The sequence below is a fragment of the Saprolegnia parasitica genome, assembly GCF_000151545.1.
Source record: "Saprolegnia parasitica CBS 223.65 unplaced genomic scaffold supercont2.7, whole genome shotgun sequence".
Lineage (NCBI taxonomy): Eukaryota > Oomycota > Saprolegniomycetes > Saprolegniales > Saprolegniaceae > Saprolegnia > Saprolegnia parasitica.
The window spans coordinates 719,114-737,945 of record NW_012156401.1 but is presented as its reverse complement, the minus strand read 5'-3'; the positions used below and the strand labels follow the sequence as shown (position 1 = coordinate 737,945).

At 58.5% G+C, this 18,832-nt stretch overlaps 9 protein-coding genes across 9 annotated transcripts in view; 5 read left to right on the top strand and 4 right to left on the bottom strand.

Annotated features, from left to right (window-relative positions):
- The window catches only part of SPRG_19459 (hypothetical protein), a gene marked incomplete at both ends in the record, with an annotated part of 1,093 nt that extends 403 nt beyond the window's left edge, over window positions 1-690 (top strand). Inside the window, one exon of the mRNA XM_012341674.1 lies at window positions 192-690. Within this exon, the coding sequence (XP_012197064.1) occupies window positions 192-690 (499 nt within the window). The remainder of the gene's footprint in view (window positions 1-191) is intronic.
- Window positions 691-887: 197 nt separating this feature from the next.
- SPRG_03006 (hypothetical protein) lies at window positions 888-4,088 on the top strand (the record flags this gene model as incomplete). The annotated part of the gene is made up of 15 exons (XM_012341588.1): window positions 888-1,225; window positions 1,269-1,413; window positions 1,455-1,517; window positions 1,559-1,675; window positions 1,721-1,828; window positions 1,876-2,015; window positions 2,064-2,234; window positions 2,283-2,463; window positions 2,518-2,579; window positions 2,627-3,020; window positions 3,074-3,189; window positions 3,240-3,360; window positions 3,407-3,544; window positions 3,664-3,753; window positions 3,804-4,088. The coding sequence occupies exons 1-15, from the start codon at window positions 924-926 to the stop codon at window positions 4,086-4,088; spliced, it is 2,433 nt and encodes an 810-aa protein (XP_012196978.1). The 5' UTR covers window positions 888-923.
- A 63-nt stretch (window positions 4,089-4,151) lies between these two features.
- On the bottom strand, window positions 4,152-4,457 carry SPRG_19458 (hypothetical protein; the record flags this gene model as incomplete). The annotated part of the gene is made up of 2 exons (XM_012341673.1): window positions 4,152-4,176; window positions 4,246-4,457. 2 exons carry the CDS (start codon window positions 4,455-4,457, stop codon window positions 4,152-4,154), a joined length of 237 nt encoding a protein of 78 aa, XP_012197063.1.
- Window positions 4,458-4,777: 320 nt separating this feature from the next.
- On the top strand, window positions 4,778-5,180 carry SPRG_19457 (hypothetical protein; the record flags this gene model as incomplete). The annotated part of the gene is made up of 4 exons (XM_012341672.1): window positions 4,778-4,881; window positions 4,929-4,950; window positions 5,006-5,114; window positions 5,167-5,180. 4 exons carry the CDS (start codon window positions 4,778-4,780, stop codon window positions 5,178-5,180), a joined length of 249 nt encoding a protein of 82 aa, XP_012197062.1.
- Window positions 5,181-5,540: 360 nt separating this feature from the next.
- Window positions 5,541-6,644, bottom strand: SPRG_03005 (hypothetical protein). The gene has a single exon (XM_012341587.1). The coding sequence runs from the start codon at window positions 6,602-6,604 to the stop codon at window positions 5,627-5,629; it is 978 nt and encodes a 325-aa protein (XP_012196977.1). The 5' UTR covers window positions 6,605-6,644; the 3' UTR covers window positions 5,541-5,626.
- An 899-nt stretch (window positions 6,645-7,543) lies between these two features.
- On the top strand, window positions 7,544-10,107 carry SPRG_03004 (hypothetical protein). Its single transcript, XM_012341586.1, has 14 exons — window positions 7,544-7,625; window positions 7,675-7,722; window positions 7,768-7,860; window positions 7,909-8,070; window positions 8,133-8,213; window positions 8,263-8,603; window positions 8,659-8,931; window positions 8,970-9,058; window positions 9,101-9,201; window positions 9,252-9,385; window positions 9,431-9,470; window positions 9,512-9,602; window positions 9,654-9,693; window positions 9,747-10,107. The coding sequence occupies exons 1-14, from the start codon at window positions 7,574-7,576 to the stop codon at window positions 10,071-10,073; spliced, it is 1,872 nt and encodes a 623-aa protein (XP_012196976.1). The 5' UTR covers window positions 7,544-7,573; the 3' UTR covers window positions 10,074-10,107.
- A 1,020-nt stretch (window positions 10,108-11,127) lies between these two features.
- On the bottom strand, window positions 11,128-11,584 carry SPRG_03003 (hypothetical protein; the record flags this gene model as incomplete). The annotated part of the gene is made up of 4 exons (XM_012341585.1): window positions 11,128-11,208; window positions 11,253-11,385; window positions 11,411-11,528; window positions 11,566-11,584. The coding sequence occupies 4 exons, from the start codon at window positions 11,582-11,584 to the stop codon at window positions 11,128-11,130; spliced, it is 351 nt and encodes a 116-aa protein (XP_012196975.1).
- A 379-nt stretch (window positions 11,585-11,963) lies between these two features.
- SPRG_03002 (hypothetical protein) lies at window positions 11,964-14,116 on the top strand (the record flags this gene model as incomplete). Its single annotated transcript, XM_012341584.1, has 2 exons — window positions 11,964-12,715; window positions 12,762-14,116. Exons 1-2 carry the CDS (start codon window positions 11,977-11,979, stop codon window positions 14,114-14,116), a joined length of 2,094 nt encoding a protein of 697 aa, XP_012196974.1. The 5' UTR covers window positions 11,964-11,976.
- Window positions 14,117-14,417: 301 nt separating this feature from the next.
- Window positions 14,418-18,689, bottom strand: SPRG_03001 (hypothetical protein; the record flags this gene model as incomplete). Its single annotated transcript, XM_012341583.1, has 10 exons — window positions 14,418-14,867; window positions 14,919-15,097; window positions 15,145-15,547; window positions 15,604-15,744; window positions 15,816-16,449; window positions 16,494-16,663; window positions 16,708-17,376; window positions 17,429-17,897; window positions 17,951-18,117; window positions 18,165-18,689. The coding sequence occupies 10 exons, from the start codon at window positions 18,687-18,689 to the stop codon at window positions 14,418-14,420; spliced, it is 3,807 nt and encodes a 1,268-aa protein (XP_012196973.1).
- Between the last annotated feature and the right edge of the window lie 143 nt (window positions 18,690-18,832).

Here is an 18,832-nt window from a genome sequence, read left to right as displayed (position 1 = left end):
TGAGCGGCAGATCGTGAAAAGGACGTGATTTTAGCCAATCACGTGCGCGGATTCCTCTCCACCACACCTCGTAGGCGTCACTTTAGATTTTTCTTCGTCCCAACTCCACCATGGTTGCCGCTAAGTTCACCGTCGTCAAGACCGCCAAGTACTCCGTCCTTCACCCGACGTCGGGCTGCAAGCCCATGAAGCCCGTGGCTGTCGCCCAAGGCTGCTGCCCCCGCGGCCGCCAAGCCCGCCACGCCCAAGCCCGCCACGCCCAAGGCCGCCACGCCCAAGGCTGCCAAGCCCGCCGATGACGATGATGATGATGACATGTTCGGCGACGACGACGAGGAGGAGGACGAGGCCGCCAAGGCCGCCGCCAAGAAGCGCGCCGACGCCGCCAAGGCCTCGAAGAAGGAGAAGGCCAAGCCGATTGAGCGCTCGCAGGTCGTGATTGAAGTCAAGCCCTGGGAAGCCGAGACGGACCTTGAGGCGCTTGCCATCAAGATCAAGGCCCTCGAAGTCAACGGCCTCACGTGGGGTGAGAGCCACAAGCTCGTCCCGGTTGCCTTCGGCATCAAGAAGCTCCTCGTCCAGTGTATCATTATTGACGAACTTGTCTTGTTGGACGACATCACGGAAGCCATCGAGCAGTTCGAGGACGATGTGCAGTCGGTCGACGTTGCGTCGATGAACAAGATGTAAATTCGTCGGTGTTTCTATCTTCTCTTTAATTAGTACAACAAGTAGACAGTAGTAGATTGATTAAAACACTAGGCTATTTGTCTGTCACGTCTACCGACTCCTCTCGCCGCAATCGAGCAGCCCCAGCCAAACGAGGTTGAATGTCACCATGGTTGAAGATGCTGCCGTGGAATCTGAGAAGATCCCAGTTGCGATCTTCCACCTTCGAAACGCCGCGTGTACCGTACATTGCGATGGATCGCACCGCGCTGCTGCATCGGACAAAGGGCCGAGGCTACGGCGCACGCTACCACGCGCTCTGGACGTGGGCGGCCGCTGCGGTGGCCATCGCGGTCGCCTACTACGGCCCGCTCTGGGGCCTTGGCATGAGCCTTACCAGCCGCATTGACGCCTTTGAAGCTTGGTTCCGCGCCCACGGAGGCCTCGCGACACACGTGCGTCTCGCGCCGTTTGAGGGCATGGGCCTTGGACTCCAAGCCACCGCCACGATCCACGCCAACGACCAAGTGCTCTTCGTGCCCAGCGACATCATCATGTAGTACACGACGACGAGGATGGCCGCTGACGCAACCTCGTAGCGGTCGCGACGTGGCCTTGAACGCGCTGCCGAAAGCGATGCGCAAGAAAGTGGCCGCGCTGTCCTCCGACAACGACGTGCTCGCGACCTTCTTGGTGTACGAAAAGCTCAAGGGCCCCAAGTCCAAGTGGGCGCCATACCTTGCTGTACGTACGCCTCTGCGCTCATCGTGACGCAACGGCGTTAGGTCTTGCCGACCGAGATTGCGCTGCCCATGGACGCACCAGACGACGCGCTAATCGAGTTGCAGGTCGCACGGCTCCATCAACGCTCTCCTCATTGTATACATAGGATCCCGGTCTTATCCAGACCATTCGCGCACGCCAAGCCGCGCTCCGCGCCAGCTTTGCATCGCTCGAGTCGACGCTGGCGCGCTTCTTCGCGCCGTTCGGGGCACTCCCGACGCTGGTAGGCATGGCGCTCGGCCGTCACATCGCTTCATTATTCGCGTAGGAGCTCTACACGTGGGCGCATGCAGTCCTGTCGTCCCGCGCCCTCACGATCTCGGGGCGCCGCCTCCTTGTGCCCTTTGCCGACATGTTTAACGGCAAGCCGCACGAGGTAGTACACCTCATTGGCACGTAGAAAGCGCGCTGCAATCGCGGTAGGTGGCGCGGGCGGCCCGGGGCGGCGCGCACTTTCTGGACTTTCACCGCGTGCAGAAGGACGGCATGTATATCTTGGCCGACCGCGCGGTCGCGCCACCGCACCAGCTCTTTGAAGACTATGGCGACAGTCCGAATCACATGTCTCCTAAAAACCATCTCGGACATGGGTACGACTGATACATTGATAGTTATTTGGTGCACCACGGCTTTCTCATGGACGCCAACCCGTTCGACTGCGTGCACGTCGAGCTGCCGCTGTCGACGCTGCCAACGTCCTTGCAGACGCCGTTTCGCCGCCTCTTGTACAGCGACGAGATCGTCGACGAGAAGCTCCAAGCGTGCTTTACACCCACCGCCACGTACGCTTCCGATCCGCGAGGCAGCCACGCGATGGACAGATGACGTAGAACGACGAGTGCAGTCGCGAGCGCCTACCTCCAGCTCGTGGTTTTGGGCGAAAACGAGGCAACGCGCTGCGTGACGCAGCTCGCGTCATGCGCCAACGTCCACGTGGACGTGCCGACGTTGCTGAGCCGGGAGACGAAATACGCCGAGTGGTTCCTGGCTCGCGTCAACGACCAAGTCGCGGTACCGTCCGTGTTTGCATCCTCTTGTCGTGCTCATGGAATACTACTACCGTAGGCGTCGCCGACGCAGCTCCAAGACGACCTGGCGCTTCTGAGTGACGGCAGCGCGCCCTACCCGTACGCCCCTTTGTCCCATCAGCACTGTACATATATGTGTGCTCTAGCCTCTTTGTCGCGTACCGAGCGAGCCAAAAGCAGCTTTTGCTACGGTTGCAAGCGCACTTGACGCAGTTGCCGCCACAAATCGAGCGGGAGCCGGCGCCGAAAAAGTCGCTCCACGTACCGATTGCAACGACCGCGGTTGCCGCGCGCCTCGCGCGCTTCCATGCGTGGGTTGAGTCCTTTGACCTCCCGTCGCTCAAGATCCGCGTGCAGTACAGCGGTCCGTTGCTCGGGTTTGGCGCGTTTGCCACCGACGACATCAGTCTCGACGAAATCTACGTGGCGATACCACCGCTCATGCTCCTGGACGTGGCCTCAGCCATGCGCTGCGATGTGCTCGGACCCGTCTTTCGATCGCTCTACTCGTCGACGGGCAGCCGAGATCCGATGCACGAAGTACACTTCCATCCATCCATCGTCCACTCATAAGTACTTATGGGTGCAACTAGCTGCTGCTGCATCTCATGCACGAACGCTACGTGCTCGGCGACACCTCGGCGTGGTTTCCGTACTTGGATCTCTTGCCAGCGCTCGACGACGTGCCCGCTGCGCCACTCTTTTACACGTACTACGCGGCGTGCTGTCGCCACTACGTACTGAGATATGTGTTGGTAGCGAGGCCGAGCTGGCGCTCTTGGACGGCACCGACCTTGGCAGCCTCGTGCTCGCCTACCGCGATCAAGTGACCAAGAGCTACGACGCCATTCGGCGCGTCGTCTTGACCAAGTTTCCGCAGGTACAACACCGACCTGCATTCGATTGTGAGGCGATATGCGATGCAGGTCTTTTCAAGCGACGTCTTTTCATTGGCCGCGTACACGCACACGCGGTATCTGCTGGACACGCGGAGCATTTGGTGGGGCGGCGAGCGCCACTTGGTACCGATCTTGGACATGGTCAACTGCCGTGCCGAGGGTCCGGTGCATTCGACGATCCTCGAAACCGGAGTCTCGGCCTCGGCGCCGACTCTGGCGTTTGCGTCGACGCGGGCCAAGACGGCGTTCGCAGCGGGCGCCCAAGTCTTTGAAAACTCGGCCAGCCCAACTGGATCTACCTCTTGTACCACGGCTTCGTCCTCGAGAAGAACTCGTTCGAGTGTCTCCACGTCATCCTCGACTTCGCATCGCTCGTACGTCCTACCCCGGTGCGTCTGTCGAGGTCACTCATGCACTATCGCAGACCACTCTCGACGCCAAAGTGCAGAAGCGCATCGCGTCTCGGCTGCAGACGCTGGGCGTCGCGTCGCCAGCCGCCGAGTTTTGCATCAAGCTCACGGACGAGATCCCGAAAACGCTCCTGCAAGCGGCGGCCATGTTGACCACCGCGAGCGTAGCGCGGGGCGTCTCGCTTGAAGCGCAATGGCAGGCGCTGCATGACATTCTCTCCCAGAAGCGGAGCGTACTCGCGGCCAAGCTGCAAACGCCAGAAGCCGACTATGGACGGTACGAACATCGACTCGATTGACACTCGGCGAAGAAACACATGTAGGCGCGGCAATGGGCGGCGCAACGAAGCCACGATCAGGCGCTACCTCGAGAGCCAACTGCATCTCCTAGATCGACGCCTCGATGAGCTCGTCATGAAGCTAAGCGAACCGCTCATGTAACGAGAGAAATCGTACGTGATGTACTTGACGAGATGGCCGCGGGAGCTGCGGCGGCAGGCCGCTTTGGCCGCATGCGGGACCGCTTCGTACGTGAGATGGACGACGATGAAGCACATGTGGAGGAGGTAGAGCCACTTGAGGCCGCTGCAAGCGACCTCGGCGCAGCCTCGCACCACCTCCATCTGGAGCAGATCTTGAAAACAATATCCTTGGGTGGCGTGTTCCATATGTTATAACACTGTTTTGGCAAAAGACAGCGAATGTGCTACGTCACTGATTCTTGTACGTGGCCGTGGAGTAGCCTGTAGGAATCCTACGAGTTCTACTCAGTATGAGTGAAGAAGGGTTTCGCGCGTCCTTGTCGCCACTGCAAGCGTCAACGTGGTGGAGCAGCCTTTGATCGCCCTTCAACACTGTCTAACACAGTTATAACGTTTCCCGAAGATCTGACAGGCGAACCGGCTGGTTGTGTATCCGGTACCCTTCGGTATCCGGTTACCAATGCGCCAGCAGTTTCATCAAGCGACGCAGGGCGAAGCTCAAGACCATGACCTACATCTCCGGCGGTAGGGTCGTCGAGCAGCGCTCATGGCTGCGCTTGTCCATCTTCCCCGACATGTTCTGGGGTCTCCTCAGCATCATACAGCTCTTGTAAGTGTCTATGCGCCTCAATTGCACGCGTCTAACGACGACCGTAGCTTCTCGACCTTCTTCGGCGGGGTAATGCCAATCTAGCTTTTGGCCCTCGTTGGCATCTCATAGCGGCTACGTACAGGTGCCTGACGGCAAGTACTCGTCCAGTCGCCGCGGTGGAGGTGGTGGCGGCGGTCCCGGCGGTCCACGACGCCCGATCGGTCGCCTTCAACCCAGCACGTGCATGCCGGGTGCGTTCCACGATCGCTTTGTAAGAACGACGATCTTATATGCATCTTATAGCTGGCGGCGGCTGAGGTTAAGCGCGCCATGCGAGCCGTCGTACCGTCACTAGGACGACGTTGCTCGGCATGGCAGCCGCACTAGCAATGTGCGCACGGGTCTGATGGAGCCGAATGACTCGACATGGCGAAACCATCCCGCTATGGTGCCACGTGGACGAAAGTGCTCCATCTTCCAGAGACGCATCCGACTCGAACCAGGGACACGGCGCGCAAGCCCACTGGTTGGATCCACAAATGCCTCACTCTAATCAACGTAATCCCACGCCTTTGCAGTACATTCGCATACCGCCTTGGTATGGCATAATCCTCTGCGCCATCTCGGCCTCTGCGTCATGCTGCGTCGACGTCGACGTGCTTTTTGTAGCTGCGACGTAGGGGACGAAAATTGTAATTGTGTGTTATATAATCCGACGCCGTCATCGTCGTCGCCGTTAATTTGTACGTCATGTGGGGCTCCTCTATCTCTTGGTCTTGGCCCGCTTGGCGTGACCCTTGGTGACGTTCTTGAGCTTGCGCTTCTTCGTCTTTGCCGGGTCGTCCTCGCCGGTCGAGGCCTTGGCCTTGCCCTTGTTCTCTTCGCGGCCAAGCACGTGGTTGAGCACATGCATCGAGCGCTCCTTCTCCGTCTTCTCGGCGCCCGTGACGCTCAAAAACTTGTTGCGCTTGCCCGTCTGCTTGCGCTCCGCCTCGCCCGTGCGCATCTTGTCGAACTTTCCCATGGACGCGGTCGAGAACTGAACCTTCTGAAGCGCCGCCTTCGTGCCCTCCTTGCCGCGCTGCTTCATCTTCTTGTCGGACGTGTTGAGCATCTCGACGGGAATGCCGACCGGCGTCGCCTTGGGCACCGGCACCGACGGCTGCATGCCACCGGCGCGCTTGACGTTGGCGGCCTGGTTGCGCAGGTTCTTCTGCACGCGCTCGTTCTTGGCCTGCTTGCGTTCGGTCCACGGGTCGGCGAACGGGTCGTCGTTCTTCTTGACGGGCACCGCCCAGTCCTGCATGTCGTCGTTCGCGCGCTTGTAGCCCCAGCGCGGCGCCCACGCCTGCTTGGCTTCGTCCCAGACCATGCGGTCCTTCTTCTTGTTGTCGACGCCCTTCTCGCGCGCATACTTTTCCCAGCGCGTCTCCGGCTTGGGCTTGGGCAGCGGCTTCTCACGCGGAATGACCGTCGTGCCCGTCGGCAGCTGCGCCATCGGGCCCATGTCAGTCATCTGACGCGGCAGCTCAAAGATCTGGTTGATGAGCAGCTGGACGTTGTCGCGCGCGCTCGCCTTGAGCTCCTTCTCGTCCGATGCGTTCTTGACACTGAACGGGTGCGTGTCGAAGGCAGCAAGGTTGCCGAGGTCGTAGCTCAGATCGTCGGCCTTGGCGACGACGCTGCTGCGCGCGCCCTCCGAGTAGGCGGCCGGCGCGATCTCCGCTGCTTTGATGGCCATAACTTGGACTTTGGCAACTTGTAAGCGCCACCGAAATCGCCAACCCAAATCGATTGGTCCAAACTCAGAGGGTTAAAAATAGAAAACCTCTGGTATAACATACTTTTTCCCATCAAGTATTGAAGTCTATGCAAATAGAGAGGTATTCGACGACTGCAATGGATAAAAACACCCAGCAGCGCGCGTCCAAGTGCAGCTGGTGACACACCGGCAAGCGACTCGGCAAGTGACTCGGCAAGCGTGGTGGTGGAAGGATTTCTACGTAATAGTTTAGGTTCAATACCAAGCTCGAGTGGCTGCGGCCAAAGGGTATCTGTGCCAGGTAGAATGCAACTGGACCTGCGGTTATATACGTAGTGGGTCTCTTGGGCGACCCTGATAGCGTGGCAGGCACAGAGGAGCGTTGACATTCCTTCCCGTGCGGTCGACCGATCTACTCCATTGGAAAGCTTGACGACTAGTAGGCTAGCGTTGGTTCAACGCACCCAGCAAGTGAAAAGGTGCGAGGTAGCTCGATCCCACAGACTTCAACTATAAATCTGTAGTCAATCAATCCATTGGCTCTCATTCGATTGACCAAGCAGCTTGACAGCGTAGAGGTACGCTAGACCACTAACTAGACCAAGGGTCATTCGATGCTAGCTCTTTCGAGACTCTAAACTAGACACTGGAAAAGATAAAAAGTTGGCCGTCGAAATGAGTTTCAGAGCGCTCACGAAGCGTGTCGCACAGCTGTCTTCCTCGGCCGTGCCACAGCCGCACGGCGACGTTAGCTGGCGACGTTGCCGACAAGATCAACGCGATCATTACACGTATTGACCTTGTAATTCTACGTCGATGCATCCAGCAGCTGTCCTGGCACGAGCGCATTTCGCGGGTGGACTAAATTGCGTGTTTTAAAGCGGCCATGTTTTGCACCTGGGATCTGTGGCACCACATTTCCGATCGACCGGAACAAGCCGAAGCGAGATGAGCCGCCACCGCAACTTCCGCAACCGCGCCTACTCGTACGACGACGAAGGTACTAGCTGCCAGCACTCGCCAGCCATGACGCCACGTCGGCCATGTAGAGTACGATGAGGACTACTATGACGAGGAGCCGTACTCGCCCAACTCGCGTAAGATCGCAGCATGCTCGTGCCCGTACTAGCGCGACGCCGTAGAGGCCCACGTGTACCGGCGCGACTCGCCGACCGAGTCTGTCTTCTCGTTCCTCGAGCAGCAGCCCAAGGACGCCGAGGCCTTTGACGACTCGGGTACATGTTGCACCGCGAAATCCTGTCGACAACATGGCCGCCTCCTAGAGCTCATCCAGCCGATCCTGGACCAGATCAAGCGCACGTTCGACGTCGGCGTCATGCCGCATGCGACGCTCGTCGAGCAAGTGCGCAGCAACAACTACGACGTCGACAAGACGGTGATCGCGCTCATGGAGCTCAAGAAGAAGACGACGTCCATGACGGCAGGTACGCGACCCTTCCTCCATGTCGTCTGCATGCCGCAAGGCCTCCTAACGATATCTGTACAGTCGCGAGCCTGCCCAAGCAGATTGTGATTCCGCGCCTCGAGACGCTCGTCCTTGATGAGCCCAAAGCCAAGGCCGTACCAGGTAACCCCATCGCCCAGCGCATCCATCGCTCATTGCATGGACGACGTAGCGCCCAAGAAGGTCGAGGCGCAACCGGTGGTCTCTGCCTCGAACGCAGCGCTGGTTGGCTACCAGCTCACGCCGACGGAGCGCGCGGCGTTCGAGAAGGCGGAGAAGGCGAGCCAGGACAAGTGTCTTGGCGCCATGACGGCCGACGTCGACGCCAAGCACAAGATCAGCATGGTCGTGATCGGGCACGTGGACGCGGGCAAGAGCACGATCACGGGCCACCTCCTCTTCAGCCTCGGCTACGTGAGCAAGCAGGTCATGCACAAGTACGAGAAGCAGTCGCGCGAGGCCGGCAAGTCGTCGTTTGCGTTTGCGTGGGTCATGGACGCCGACGAGGAAGAGGTACCTAAATCTTACCCCGGGGCACCGTATATGGATACCACTATGTGTTGGGTAGCGCCTTCGCGGTGTCACCATGGACGTGGGTACGTCGTACTTTCAGACATCGACCAAGCACGTGACGCTGCTGGATGCACCGGGGCACCGCGACTTTATCCCCAAGATGATTGCCGGCGCGTCGCAAGCCGATGTCGCCGTCCTTGTCGTACCCGCGTCGACGGGCGAGTTTGAAGGCGCGTTCATGAAGGACGGCCAAACCAAGGAGCACACGCTGCTCGTGCGCAGCCTCGGCGTGACGCAGCTCATCGTCGCTGTCAACAAGATGGATTCGGTACGGTCTCCTCGACGTCGCCTTCTTATGCTTCGTAGATCAACTGGGCGAAAGACCGCTTTGACTTCATCGTCGAGACCCTCACGGCGTTCCTCCAGCAGTCGGGCTTCAAACTCGACCAGTTGCGGTAGTGTCCGATTTTTTTGTATTTTTTCACATTTTGAGGTAGTTTTGTGCCGGTGAGCGGTCTCTCGGGTGGGAACCTCATTGCGCCGCTGCCCGCGACCGACTGCCCGTGGTACAAGGGCCCGACGCTCGTGGGGGCCATCGGTACATTTTGCATGCTTCATGGAGCCGAATCCCACGACACTGTTTCGTAGATGGCTTTTACCCGCCGCAGCGCCCGATCACCAAGCCGTTCCGCATGGGGATTTCGGACATTTCCAAGTCGATGAGCCTCGGGCAGACGGTGTCGGGCCGCATCTACGCGGGCGCCGTCTCGACTGGCGACACGGTGCGTTTGCCGCAATGTATCCCGCCGACGCCTCACCTCGCGTAGCTGCTCTTGATGCCGGGTGGTCTCCGTCTCACAGTCAAGGGTAGCTATCTTAGTATCGTGTGGCACTGAATTTGTGGCTAGGGATGGAGCAGAACGGCGGGTCGATTCTCATGGCGTCGGCTGGCGACAATGTCGATTTGGGCGTCACCGGCATTGATCCAAGTGCACTGAGGTTCGATCCTTTCGTCTGTTTTCCGAAATCAGCACCTTTTGATTGATGTAGCGTCGGCAACATTCTCTGCTCGGTCGCGTCGCCCATCAAGGTATTCAATCCTCTCCGTTGATAATCTACAGTAGCAAGAGACATATTGCGTAGCTCGTGCGCCGGTTCGAGGCGCAGATCATGACGATGCCGGGGGTCGAGGTGCCGCTTGTGAAGGGCGCGTACATGACGTTCCACATCCACAGCATCGACGAGCCCGTCAACATTACGCGGCTCGTGAGCCTTTTGAAAAAGTCGGGCGAAGTCGAAAAGAAGAAGCCGCGCTGCATCACGCGCAACTGCTCGGCTGTCGTGCAAATCACGTGCACGCGGCCCATTTGCCTCGAGCTCTTTGCCGACTTTCGCCAGCTCGGCCGCTTTACACTGCGCGATCGTGGTGCGACGCTCGCCGCCGGCATCATCACCGAGATCCTCGCCTAAGAAAGTCTTCGCTCCGTCGTGGTTCAATACAACAACAGCCTGCATCCATGCGCGTCCTCGCACCTTCGGACAGAGGCAGGAAGGGATACATAGCACAGAGGGAGCAGCAGAGACCATTGGTGGTCGCTTCTCGGTGCGACCGGTTGCAAGGCTTGTGCCGGCTAGATCGGAACCTCGGCCTTGGATGCAAGCTTGGCACTGGCGACTGCAGGCGTACTGGCTGGTCGAAACAGTCCTCGCACCAACTCTCGATCTCGAGGCTAGCCACAGTCGGTACACGATTCCGTCAACCGACTTCCACGAAGACCGGGCGGGCTTATCGCTGGTCTGCAACCCAAGAGCAAGGCCGCCATGCAGTTGACGCGGCCTCAGTCATCGCTTTCCTCGATGTCATCTCACCAAAATGGAATTGTTGAGCACCATCGTTCGTCGGCCAGAGCTGATCCGAGCCCACCGCTGTCTGCAGCGAGCGGCGCGCTGAGCTCTTCCGATGACGAGCGTCTCGGCGTCTCTATCGGAGGCCACGCACTCGACCACCGCACCGAGGAGAGTGGTCGGGAGCTTCATGCCCGTGGTTGCGCTTGAGGCGGCGGGTGCTGTTTGACCCTTGACTGTATTATAATACATCGCGTTTATCTGCATACAATATACAAGCTATAAAATACAAAGATGCAATCCCATCGTGGATTGGTCCGTTTTTAGAATCACAGGTCGTGACGTGGCGGCCTCACGTGCATGCCTCCACGTTGTTGCAGTTACTACTGTATGCACTGGTGCGTTGCAGCAACACTGGGCGGCTGTCGTGTGGCACCCATTGGGCCCAGACCTCGCCGAGTGGCCAAGGAAGGTTCAAGGCTCCTCTCACGACCTTCAAGATGGAAGGATTCCGTCGCTGGATCGGCGCGTGGCGATCAAGGACTCGCGCAACGTGGCGTCCCGGCGGGGCATCGGTGTGAGACACCGATCCCTCAAGGCTTTGAAGCCAATCCAATGCTAGATACATCGGCACGAGCTTTCAGCACTGGTTGTCGTTGTCGTTGTTGGGGAAACACGGTCACATCTCCGCCTCGAGCGTCGAGTCGGTCGGGTCGACGTCCAGACACTTGTTGGTGTGCATCGAGTGCTTGATGCGGCCCTTGTCCATCAACCGCGTTTGGTTCATGTTGTCGAAGTTGCCACGTACGTGTGCAAGCCAAGTTTGGCACCGTCACGGAAGCCGTCGAGGCACTGACCGTTGGACATGCACTTGATGTAGACGTCCTTGAATTCGAAGAGCTCGTTGAGGTTCTGGCGCGCCGTGCAGGCGTAGAGTCTCGTATACTCTTCCGGGAGCTTACGGGAGCTTCTTGCCCTTGCACGTCTGGATATGCACGGACTGGGTCGTCGCGCCCGGGCACTTGTCAATGTACTGCACGCTGCCGGCTTCAACGCGGAGAACGCGGGCCAGGACAAGTCCTTAAAATAACAGGCCCGACGAGCTAGATCCTATTACTGTACACTAGTAACTCCATCGCCACGAATGTCCAGGAAGGGGATCCACAACAAAACCTCAATCCAAGCACGCTGGACATGAGCGAGGGCGTCGACACACGCAGTCCCTACGACTGCAATACTTGAATAACACACATAAGTATGTTTTAACGGCGTTGGATCTCCTCGAGACATGTCGTCGTTCAATGCGTCGGTTTCGTTTGGTACTGCAGGTTTTACGAGGCTCAAGATAGACTTTTAACCGTTTTCAGCGCCATCTTTCTCCTCCATTCTCGTCACTTTCCATTCCTCCATTCTCGTCACTTTCCATTCAAGAAAGTTGGGAATGCTGCAAAGGTTGCACTCGTACGCGCTTGGGCTTGCTTCGTTCGCCGTCGTGCTCGTCGTGCTCTACTGCGACTTGACAGCTTCGATGACGATGCTCCAGATCCTCTTTGGCGTCGACAACACGCAGGTCGGCACGTACCAGTACGACGCACCGACGATCCCGCGCTACCTTCGCATGCACATGGCTGACCCGACACGCCAAGCGAACGAGATTCGCTCGATGCTAGCGTCAGGAAGCCACATCATGTACATGGAGCCCGACCGCGAGAACGCGTCCGAGTATACCATGCTCGCAGGCAACTGCTCGACGTACCAGCCGAGCGACCGCCTCTACAACGAGTCGCACCTTCTGCCGGTGCTCCAGCGCGTGCTTCAGAGTCTCTCGAGCCCGATCGACTTGTATGGGGCAACGCACGCCGTGCTCATCGACTGCGACTACACGGGGCGGGTGTTCCAAGACACGTCCATCTTCAAGGCCTACCTCGTCGACGTTAACCTCGTCAACATGTCATCGATCGTGCTGCAAACCATGGTGGCCGAGCGCTCATCGACGCACCTCCAGACGCACGTTGGTCCCGCGATCGTCTCGACCGTGCCCATGAAATCGTTCTACGAACTCCCGCCTATCCAAGACCCTGTTGGGTTTCAATTTGGTCTCAACGCGACAAGCGCATCGAGCTACCACACCGCTGTCTCCTTCTACTTTCCATACGAGAACGCAACGCCTTTCCACGAGATGCACATCACGGAAACACTGCCGAGCAACCAGTGGGCCGCGACCGTCGTGGGCACCAACGAATCGCTCGTTATCAATGGCTACTCGGGTAGAACGACAATCCTTTCCAGCAAAATGTAAAGAAGATGGACTAGGCTACTACCGCAACAGCAACAACGACCAAGTCAACTACATCCGGTATGTGATTGCCATGTCGGGCAACCCGGTGCGGGACTTTGTCGTCGACCTCTTCGTCTCGCTCGGACATACAAAAGACTCGTGGGCGTGGGTGCAAGGCTTGGTCATCCTCACGATCAGCATCCGCATTGCCTTCACGATCCTCGTAGCAGCGGTCGTCTCGGCACGCTACTTTCTCGCGACACAGTCGATTTGGTTTCCCGATGTCTTTACGACCATCAAGCGCTACATCCGCATTCGGGCCTTCCTCTTCGTCGTTGCCTTGGTGATTGACCGCTTCTGGGCGCTCGAAGAGTATGTGCTCACGACAACGTTCGTCCGCTACAACCTCCTCCCGATGTTTGTGCTGGGCGCCAACGTGCGCTCGGACTTTCTCACTCTCTTTATTGTCTGGACCGACCTCTGGGCGACCGCCCTGCATCTTTCGCTGCCTCCGTTCGTGCCTGTCGCTTTGTACTTTGTCTGCTTTGGCTACAGCAACGACGTGGTCCAGCTGGTGACGTCCAAGGCGCTGGAGGAGGACGTGCTTGCGTACGTGACCGAGCTCTACACGCGCAACCTCGTCGACTTTACCGAGACGGGTATGAATCTCTGGACGTACTTTGCGTTGGACGCGGCGACGCCACAGCAGTGGTTCATGCTGCGCGAGTTTACGTGGTTTTTTGCTCCGTGCATTGGCATCGTCGCCGTGCTTTTGGCGTGGAAAGGGCTGTCGCTCGTGCATCAACACTGCTGCGACAAGCGATCGCGGCGCGTCCAGATCTACCAAGACGCAGCCGTGGCTACCTATACGGCCAGCGCCATGGAGCTCGCCTCGATGCCTTGCATCCCAGAGCATTTCTTAGACCATTTTTTGCCGAGCGAAGACGGGCTGCCCGTTGCGGGGCTTGTCACGAAGCGGCTGCAGCCCATTCACATGGGACCCGACTCGTTTCAAATCGACCACGAGTTTCTCTGGGGCGCGGGCTGGGTCATCTTGCATGGTATCTACGTGGTGCGCCAAGACGACCTGCCGCGGATCTTCACCAACGTCGTCTTCCAGGCGAGCATCTTCAAGGTCCACTGCTGCCTCCTCGCGACGCGACCGGGCCCCCCCTGTCGCGTCATCTTGGAACCGGACCTCACGACGCTGCCGTATTGGAACCTTTCGTGGCGCAACCTCAGCCATCTCTCGCTGCGGTCGGCCTCCGTCTTGCTTTCGAAAAAGGCGGGAAACGAAGAGCCTTCGAGCAGTACGAAGGGCCGCTTCGAGTCGGCCAAGCGCAGGACGCTCACCCAGCGCCTGAGCACCAAGAAGAACATGTATGCATAACTACATAATATCCGTTTCAGACGTCGCGTTGTCGATCATCCCATCACACCCAAGCATTGCCACGTCGCATTGGGACCAAATCCAGCGACCAGCTCGAGCTAGGACCGTGCTGAACATCACAGGACAAGCTGTGAGCATCGGCCTTGTCGGCTCTCCAGACGGGCGCCGGGACGACAAGCAAGACGCCTTCAAGCAGAACGACGTGCATATCGGTCGTCGCACCCTCAAATTTCACTGTTTGTCGCTGGACGGACATGTTGTTTGGTGTGTCCTTTTCCAGGAACGATAATGACAGTTTGAGCTACTCGCCGTCGTCTTCGTCGTCTTCCTCGTCGGGCGCGGGATCCTCTTGTGCGCTCTCTTCGTGCGTCGCATCACTGTCGCCGTTGTCCTCCGACTCGGTCGTCGGGATGACCGCCGTCTTGATCGACGAGCCATCAATGTTGCGGTGCTTGAGGACGCCGGTGGTGTACGCGTCCATGACGTTGTTTTCGCGCGCGAGCTTTTCGCCACCGTAGATGACGCGCTCGAGGAGCTTCTTCATCTTGGGCACGTGCGCCGCCGCCGATGCATCGAGCGTCGACTTGCCGTGTGCGCAGAGGATCTGGAGTTTGCGCGTGCCGCCCTGGACTTCAAGCATGATCTTGAGGATACGTTGGCTGTGGCTACGGAAATGCGCCTCAAAGAACGGCATCGCTCCGAGAAGGTTCTCGATGAAGCCACTCGCATGCTTGAGGACGGTTGCAATGATCTAATTTGCTCCGTGAATACAACTAGACGTTGCCACAGAGTTGTGTCGTACCGGGCCCGATTGGAAGCTCTTGGTCAAGCCGACGAGAAATTTGAAGAGGAGCGCAGCTTGCGTGAGGTAGTGCAATACCACGGGCACGTCGTTGGCACCCGGTGAAAAGTCCAAGCGCGACGTGGCCTGCACGAGCGTCTCACAGCACGCACGGAGGTGTACGCCGACCGTCTTCTTGTCTAGTTTCATTTCAGCAACGGGAATAATTCAAGACTCCAAAACGTACTCAGCGTTGGGTACGTCTCGGCGGCAGCCGATGGGTGCTCAAGAAGGTTGCCGAAACCGTGAATTGCGAGCTCTTGGATCGCATCGAGTGGCTGCCCCGAGTTGTCCAAGAAGGCGTGAAGCACCATCGAGACATCGCTCGGCTTGTAGTTGGCCTTGGCGCTGGCCCACCAATTCTTCTTGAGCATATCGTGGGCGAGTTCCCCAAGACGGTAGTCGCCGTCTTTGTTCCCTTTCGAGGACGAGAAAAGGACTCCTTGCGGTTGTCGACCACGGCCTTGCGACTTCTTGAGCGCCTCGAGCGTCGCAAGCGCCCGTACAAAGTGCAGCCCGACCTCCAAGTCGTCTTCGATTGCACTCGACTGCTGAAGCTCAAAGAGCACGCCCATCATAGCCTTGATGGCCTATACGCGCTGATGAGATGGCTGTACGCATTACGAGATATATGCATGGTACACACCTGGAATGCACTGCTTCCGGTCATTGGCTGGGGCAAGATGAGGTCCATGAGAACGTCGATTTGGACTTGCGGTGCCTCTTGCTGGCGAAACACGTCACTGCTGCCGAGGAGGTCGATGCACTGGAGGTACATGATGACGACCTGTCGTAAACTTTCGTCCGCGTCCACGTCCGTGTCGATGGACGCCAGCGCCCAGCGCGCATTGTCTTGACAGCGGCGAGCTTGGGCTGCAAATGCGCCGAGAAGAGCTCCAATCCGCGCTCGTGCTCGATCACTCGGTGCTCGAGGATTGGGCGGGATCGGTGCGTCACGGCGCCGGCCCAGAACCCCGGCGACGCGTGCACTTTGGCCACCGACGTCTTCAAAAACTCTTTGAAGTGCGAGAGGAGAAACACAAGCGACGGTGGGTCAATGCAGCCTTGGTCTTCTTGGGTATCAGGAAGGATGCTCATGACGCTGGGGTGCAATGGCGCCAGCGAGCGCAGTACGAGCTTGAGCTTGGCCTGCGACGCCGTCGCACTCACCGACTGTTTTCCTTTGCCCTTCTTGGTCGTCGCAGCAAGCGTCTTTTGGCTCTCCTTCGTGCCCGCGCGGTCAGCGATGGTCGTCACATCGACACCTGGTGGCACCCACGTGTTCGGCGGGAGGTTGGTCACGATCTCAAGCAGCATCGACTCGAACTGCACTGCGTTCTCGAGGCGTGCCATGACTTTGGGCCGCAGCGTCACATCGGCGCAAAAGCAGTTGAGGAGATCGCGGCACCAGTTGACGGCGTACCAGAGGCAGAGGCAGATCGCTTCTTGCACGGGGGTCTTTAGCTCGTTGACGTCTGACAGGATGCTCTTCCTAGTAGGGGCGTTTAAAGGGAAGCAATAAGGAGCGTGACGTACTCCATGAGCATGATGGGGCACACCAGCACCGTGCCAATGCTTTCGAGGCCATCGAGCCGCTTGGAACAAGAGACGACGAGGTGCAGGAGGTTGCAGAGGTACACCAGGTGCTCCTTGTCGGACGTATCGCTGGACGCAATCAGATTCATCAAGTCCAGATAGACGAGTGACTAGCATTGGGCATGAAGATATGGCCCATATGAGAGCCTTCTACCTGGCTGTTGAGGATCGCCCAGAGCTCGGTCCGGAACGCACCCCCCATGACGGCGAGCTTGTAGTCGCCGTTCCGGTGGCGCGAGACTTCGAAATTGGGCAAAAATTCAGTCGCGAGGACGTCCGAGTAGCAGTCCGAGATGACTTGGATCGCAGTCGTGTTTTGCGGAATCCGGCACACGAGGTGGTTGAGCTCCGCGTACATGAAAGCGAGGCACTTGGGCTGCTTCCGACACGCGTCCCGCAGCGCCTCCATACCATCTCGCAGTTTGCGCACAAACAGCTGCTGCATCGGCGACTCGTAGCTATTGTCTTCGGTGCTCTCGATCGAGCTCGCTTCGGCGCCTTTGATGATCTCTTCTTCAATGACACAAATGTACCCAATCATGCCGAGCTTCCGGTACTGGTTGTCTTGGTGGTAGAGCTGCTTGCGGATTGTGATCGCAAGGTCTGCGTCGGTCGTCCCACCGACGTGCACGAGCAGCTGGTATACGTAGCGACACTGCTCGACCGTGAACGTATCAATGTAGTCGAGGAGCTGCTTGAGGAGCGGAAGGAATGTCGCGAGGCAGCCCGGCGCGTGGTCGAGCAGCGCCAAGAGCGTCTCCAAGCCCGAATCCACCGTCTTGGGCGACGCCGTCACGCAGAACCCGAGCACGGTCGTGACCATCTAGTTTAATACATCTCTTTCAACCATTTTGGATGCATATGATCAGAGTAACCTCGGATTGGTACGTGTAGGCGTGCTGTGGCCGGCCGCTGGCTTCGTGGAAGAGCAGCTGCAGCACGTAGCTGCCCATGTCGCGCGCATGGGCGTCGGGCGATGTGAAGAAGACGTGGAGGAGCTGCAGGAGGTTCTTGAAGAACGGTTCGAGTGCCCCGAGGCGTCCGACAATGGCGGCCCGGAGAAGCTCCTTTGTGAACAGCCCCGAGACGACCTTCTTTTTGAGAATGCTCTCAACCTTGGGGCGGACATGCAGGAGCGTATGGAGCCCAAGAAGGCCCCAGATGTCGAGGAGGAAGTGGTGCTCGGCCGTCTTGATGCTGGTCACCATCTTGAGAAACGCGTTCATAAAGTCGGTTCGGAACGTCATGCCCTGGACAAACTGCTGCAGAAGGAGCGCTTCGTCATTTGCAGTCGTCTCTTGGAGCGACGACGTGATGCATTGGCTGAGCTTCTCCCGCATTTGACTGAGGATCACGACGATGTTGTCGGGCGACGACGCTTGCACGAGGAAGCGTACGAGGGCGGGAGGTCCTCGACCGACGACGACGAGAGCCGATTGAGGATGCTCGCGACCACGTCCTCAAGCTGGTACGCGGGAATGTTAAAGTTGCTGAGGGCCTCGACGGCCGCAACAACCAACGTCGACTCGCTGCTAATGATCTCGAGGAGCGCGTCCACCGCCATCTACACGCAAAGGATCGTCTTATGGCATCTTCCTCATGATATTGTACCGAGAAGTCGGTGTCGGGCACGAGCTCGGGAAGGATGTGGATGATGTCCTTCTGGAGCGACGTGGGAAAAGTCGGCAGCGTCCCGACGAACTTTTGGACGAGCTCGGACGGCGCAGAGATGTACTCGATCCAGCGGATATGGCGCAGGATGAGGCCACAGACCGCCGACGACATGATCGACGTCTCGAGTTGGTGCGCATGCTCGCTGAGCACCTCGAGGAGGAGGTCGATGAGCGGCGTCTGGATCGCATCGAGGCGCAAGAGGATGCGGATGAAGCTGTCGCTGTCGTCGTACACGGTCAACATGCGCTGGAGCGTCTCGGGTGCGCCCGTGAGGGCCTCCAAGTCGCGGAGCGCGGCTTCCGGCGCGACGCTCTTGACCGCCCGCTCGACGGCCGTCGCCGCTTCCTCGCCCGACGACGAGCCGACAAACATGGACATGTCCCCGCTGGGAAGCTCCTGCGCTTGCTCCTTCTCGGCCCAGAAGGCTTCCCATGCTCCTTCCATGCCTTGGCGCTGGCCCATGCTTCGGCGTCGGTCCATCTCGGCGCCGGACCCCACGGTAGAATATTCGCGCGAATATCCACCAACACGAACACACTATTCCGTGTCAGTATATATTGCACGTAAATCGTGTATTAAATATTGGAGTACACAGAAATAATGTA